This window comes from Lolium rigidum, chromosome 6 (genome assembly GCF_022539505.1).
Source record: "Lolium rigidum isolate FL_2022 chromosome 6, APGP_CSIRO_Lrig_0.1, whole genome shotgun sequence".
Taxonomy (NCBI): Eukaryota; Viridiplantae; Streptophyta; class Magnoliopsida; order Poales; family Poaceae; genus Lolium; species Lolium rigidum.
In genome coordinates this window covers 71,702,453-71,707,562 of record NC_061513.1, presented here as the reverse complement: position 1 = coordinate 71,707,562, position 5,110 = coordinate 71,702,453, and the positions used below count along the sequence as shown (strand labels likewise).

General features: G+C 49.6%; 1 protein-coding gene across 1 annotated transcript; it reads left to right on the top strand.

Moving 5' to 3' along the window:
- Positions 1-1,195: 1,195 nt before the first annotated feature.
- On the top strand, positions 1,196-4,615 carry LOC124660560 (laccase-7-like). Its single transcript, XM_047198381.1, has 6 exons — positions 1,196-1,391; positions 1,747-1,898; positions 2,447-2,691; positions 2,776-2,898; positions 2,986-3,891; positions 4,106-4,615. Exons 1-6 carry the CDS (start codon positions 1,278-1,280, stop codon positions 4,465-4,467), a joined length of 1,902 nt encoding a protein of 633 aa, XP_047054337.1. The 5' UTR covers positions 1,196-1,277; the 3' UTR covers positions 4,468-4,615.
- Positions 4,616-5,110: the final 495 nt, after the last annotated feature.

Sequence of the window (5,110 nt, the reverse complement as noted above, 5' to 3'; positions counted from 1 at the left end):
GCAGCTACTGTGCTCCGTACGACGACAATACCAGGTATTGTCTGTCGATGTGTATCCGGTGAGCAAACACGTCTTCCTTCCCGCTGGTCCAGGCAACTACGCCGACCTGCTGACACTGCGGATAGCCTTTGCATTAGGTAAGAAGTCCCCATCGTGTCCATGCCTTCAGAATCAAATCGGTTCTTTTGGCTGGAGGTCGTGTATGCTCCTGGGACGGGCGTACATTCAAAAAAAAAAAAAACCCAAGGACTCCACAAGATAAACACTGTGCGTTTTCCATGAATTCTTGCCCATATGTATGTACATCAGAGCTTATCTCGTAAGATAGACTCGCACTATGAACCTACCACATGATTGTTTTCCTCGAAAACCTGCCACATGATGATTTTCAGGTCTTTTTCTCTTTCATGTCAGCAAGCTAGATGTCTGCTGGTTGCTTATCTAGACGCTTGGACTAGTGTTGTCCCGTTATCAATTTGGGCATTCCTGCAGCAGAACACGGGATTTTGTTCCCTCTCAGTTTGAAGGCATAACTTGTGGATATAATCCTGTATTTGTCTGCATTGTGTTAAGCATGCTTGACAGAATGTGTATCAATGCGAGTGCTCTCTACAATCTAGATTCAGCTATTGCGAGTTCGGGACCAGGCCAGCTTTGCTAGCATAATTGAATGTTGGACCAAATAATTGCCCAGGTGATAACAACTTCAAATCACTGGCTTATTGCAAAGCTATCCTGACGTATGCTAGCATGATAGTTCGTCAGAAAATGCTATATCTTGTGTCCAAAACCAAAAGTAAAACTCCTGATTGCTTCAGATGAAAACGGCATTTTTTGGGGACGTGTCGGCATATGCTAACCAAGAAAGACCATTTGACGGTGCTCTGGACAGATCAGTGTTTTGGTACTGCAATCAAATCTTGCCACGTACAAGTTAATAGTCACACAGTGGTCGACTGGGATAAGATTTTCTGTACCAATCGATCAGGTCAGGCCGCATAAAACAATACGCGTCAGTAACACCTAGATTATAAGCGTGTGAGCGTGCACCATCGCTAGAAGCTATTATTCGTTTTGTGTCGCAATCACAATTTCTTTTTCGTTGAAAAAGAGAGCAATATGCCAGTTGGATTGAGCTACGCAAGTGATTCCTGCCGGAGTGCCAAAAGCATCCTTTAGTATATATACTTATCGTGCTTCTTAGAAGACTATAAGCTATACAAGTAGCCCGTCAAGACAACAAGAAAGATTTGCCTTTCCCTCCCCGACACCTCACGATGAATCGTCTTCAACCTCGGTGTCCTGCCATGGCGCAGCTTTTGTGGCTGGCGCTCGGTCTTCTTCTTGCCAGCTCGGTGGCGGAGGCGGCGACTGCAAACTACACGTTCACAGTACTTATCTCTTATCTTCTCTCCATCCACTCGAGTTAGATTTCATCACTCAGTTCATCTGAAGTTCATAGAATAGAAGTTTCTGGCAACAAGAGAGATAGTAACTTCGCCATGGCCATATATGTTCATCAAGCATGCTAAGTACGCACTTGACTTATAGAATTCAGAAGCAATTTATGTTGGGAAATCAAGAGAACTTATAGACCTGGGATGAAATGTAGATGTTAGTTGTGTTAGGAGAGTTGTATACTTCTTTTGATCAGATATACCACCAAATCTTTCACTTTGCAATGCAGTTCAGTCCAATCCAGTAGCCCTTGTCTGACGGCTTGTTCCTCTGTCTGTCTGTTATCAGGTGCAGAGCATGCGAATTAATCAGCTGTGCAACAGCACTGACATTATAGCGGTGAACGGCCAGCTTCCAGGCCCAACGATAGATGTGTTCGAAGGGGACGAGGTCGTCGTGGACGTCATAAACAGTTCACCTTACAACTTAACAATCCACTGGTAAATCCCTGTGCTTCAGTTGGTCTTGCCGTTCCTAACTTCTGCGGTTGTTGTGTGCTGGCGTGAGAGAACCGCTGTCATCTAGCGAGTTCACAGGATCCTTGAGGTGTCAGTCTGATATGCAGTTTAGTTTCTGGGATTAGTTTGTCTGATTATTTTTAGCAGCCGTACCCATATGGTCATATCTATTAGCCGAAAGGGAAAGTTCTGAAGATGACACCCTACCTTCTGAGACGTAGCCGTTACCTGTATGTGAGCTCATCTTAATACTAGACAAGTGTAGACAGTACAGACGACGAAGTCTGCTTACGAGTTTACAACGAAACGTAACCAAAGAAGTTCAGACAGATAGTAGCTAAAAGTATCATTCTACCAGGAACAGAATCAACGGTTTTCAGTTCGGTCTTTATTTCATTCTACCAGGAACAGAACCAACGGTTTTCAGTTCAGTCTTTATTCTTTAACGCTGTCTGCAAAAACGACAGTCTCACTGTCTGGGTGTTCGGCTCTATCCAATTGACTCTAACCATGTTATCATGAACTGGCAGGCACGGCATAATGCAGCTACGGACGCCATGGGCGGACGGGCCGAGCATGGTGACACAGTGCCCCATTCAGCCGAACAGCTCCTACATTTACCGGTTCAACGTCACCGGGCAGGAGGGCACGCTGTGGTGGCACGCACACTCCTCCTTCCTTCGCGCCACCGTGTACGGCGCCTTCATCATCAGGCCCAGGAACGGCAACGCCTACCCCTTCCCCATGCCCGACCAAGAAGTCCCCATCGTACTTGGTAATAACACCGATCCTCTTGCTGTCTATTGTTCGATTGATGGAATTTGGCATATCCTGATTGTGGGTGAGGTCTGGTGTTCAGGCGAGTGGTGGAGCCAGAATGTCGTCGACGTCGAGAACGACGCCGTCATGTCCGGCCAGCGTCCTATCCAGTCCGACGCGTACACCGTTAACGGTCTAACCGGCCAACTGTACCAGTGCGCAAGTATGTGCTTGAACTGCTGATTGTGATAGATTTTTGGAAGTTACTTACCGTACATGAAAAGTTCTGTAATATTTGATGATTCTGTAGATGAGACGTTTACGGCGGTGGTGCAACCCAACACGACGGTGCTGCTCCGGGTCATCAACGCCGCGCTCAACGCGCACCTCTTCTTCAAGGTGGCCGGCCACAACTTCACGGTGGTGGCTGTGGACGCGTGCTACACCGCCAACTACACCACGGACACGCTCGTGCTCGCGCCGGGGAACTCCGTGGACGCGCTCATCTTCACGGACGCCGCGCCGGGGAGCTACTACATGGCAGTGGAGCCACACGACACGCTGTCCCCGTCCACCGTAGCCACCACCGACGACGACTCCACCGCCACGGCCATCCTGCTCTACAACGGCACGTCGGCCACCGCCACTCCCGCCATGCCTACCATGCCGACCAACTTCGACACGACGACGGCCAACGCCTTCTACTTCGGGCTGAGGGGCCTGCCCGCGGCGGTCCCGTCACCGGTGGACGTGAGCATGACCATCGAGCTGGGGCTCGGCCAGCTGCCGTGCGACGCGACCCAGACCAGCTGCACCGGGAAAGCCTTCGCGGCGGCGATGAACGGCGTGTCCTTCCGCCTCCCGACACAGATGTCGCTGCTGGAGGCGCAGTTTGACGGCAGCCCTGGAGTGTACACGGCCGACTTCCCGGACGGCGTGCCGCCCAACGGCACGGCGATGGTCGAGGGGACCAAAGTGAGGAGCCTGCCCTACAACTCGACGGTGGAGATCGTGCTCCAGAACCCGGTGGCCTTGCCGTCGGAAAACCACCCGATCCACCTCCACGGCTTCAACTTCTTCGTTCTCGCGCAGGGGCTCGGTACCTTTACACCGGGGAACACCAGCGCCTACAACCTGGTCGACCCCGTGGCGCGCAACACCATCGCCGTGCCCACGGGTGGCTGGGTCGTCATTCGCTTCCTCGCCAACAATCCAGGTTATGGCGCGCCCTCTTTCTTTTTCGGCTATAATAATACTTCCTCGGTTTTAAAATAGCTGTCACAACTTTATCTAGATACGAATGTATCTCTAAATAAAATACATCTACATATATCCGTATCTAGATAAAAATGAAACACTTGTTTTTAGATGGAGGGAGTATAGGTCTGTGGGACGAATTGCTGGGCTAAATGATTTGGGCTTTTATGCAGGCATGTGGTTCTTTCACTGCCACCTGGACGCGCATGTTCCCATGGGGCTCGGCATGGTGTTTGCGGTGGAGAATGGAACGACGCCTGACTCCATCCTCCTTCCACCACCCGATGATTTGCCCATGTGCAAACCCGGCTCTAAGAGGAGGCATGTCGCGCAGCCACCCCCGCCCCCCGAAGCCAAGGCGCAACCGCCTCAGTCTTCTGAACCCAAGGGACAAACCCCTTCTAACAAAGAGGGACAGGATATTACCCGTGGTGGCGCAGTTAGATCAGGCCGAGATAAAGAACAAGGACGAAGTATTACATATCTGCTTTTTCTTGGACTGATCCTTGGGACTATTGTTCCTTTGGCCAGCTAGAATTTGTTTGCCTTTGGTTAAATATTGAGAAAGATTAGGTAAGGTGTGGCTAGGTAGGTTATACATGGGCACAACATCGATCCAGAAGTGCAGCATCCAGTGTGTGATGTGTCATCATATACATGAATATACATGATTAGGCAGGAAAGCGTGGCTTTCTATGTAGTTGTGTGATCGACGAGTACATCATAAAGGCTATCTCATCGCGTGTAGAGAGAGAGAGAGAGAGAGGTTGGCGAAAAGCACGGAGCTACCGAAACGGTTAGATACAAGTTACCCAGCCTGAGATCTCACAACGTTGGCGAGATACTAAGTGCTGCGATAATTCACTATGGGGCAACAAATGCGCAATTACAATGAGAGTATTGTCTGTTGCCTTAAGGGTTCTCAGGATTCGGCTTATAAAAACCTAAAGGATTTGAGGTTTACATGATGGAGGCTAGGTCGGATACTACTATCCCAATACAAGATACATCTTGCCGTGCATGCAAGGATCCAGCTAACTTATGTCGATACAGATCCGACCAAATCTATCAGGCTTGACATCTTCACCTTGGACAATCAACAACTAGGCCGCTTGGTTGGGCCAATAGAACTACGTCTTGGATATTTCCATTTAGCATATCTCCAAGAGTAGCCCCTG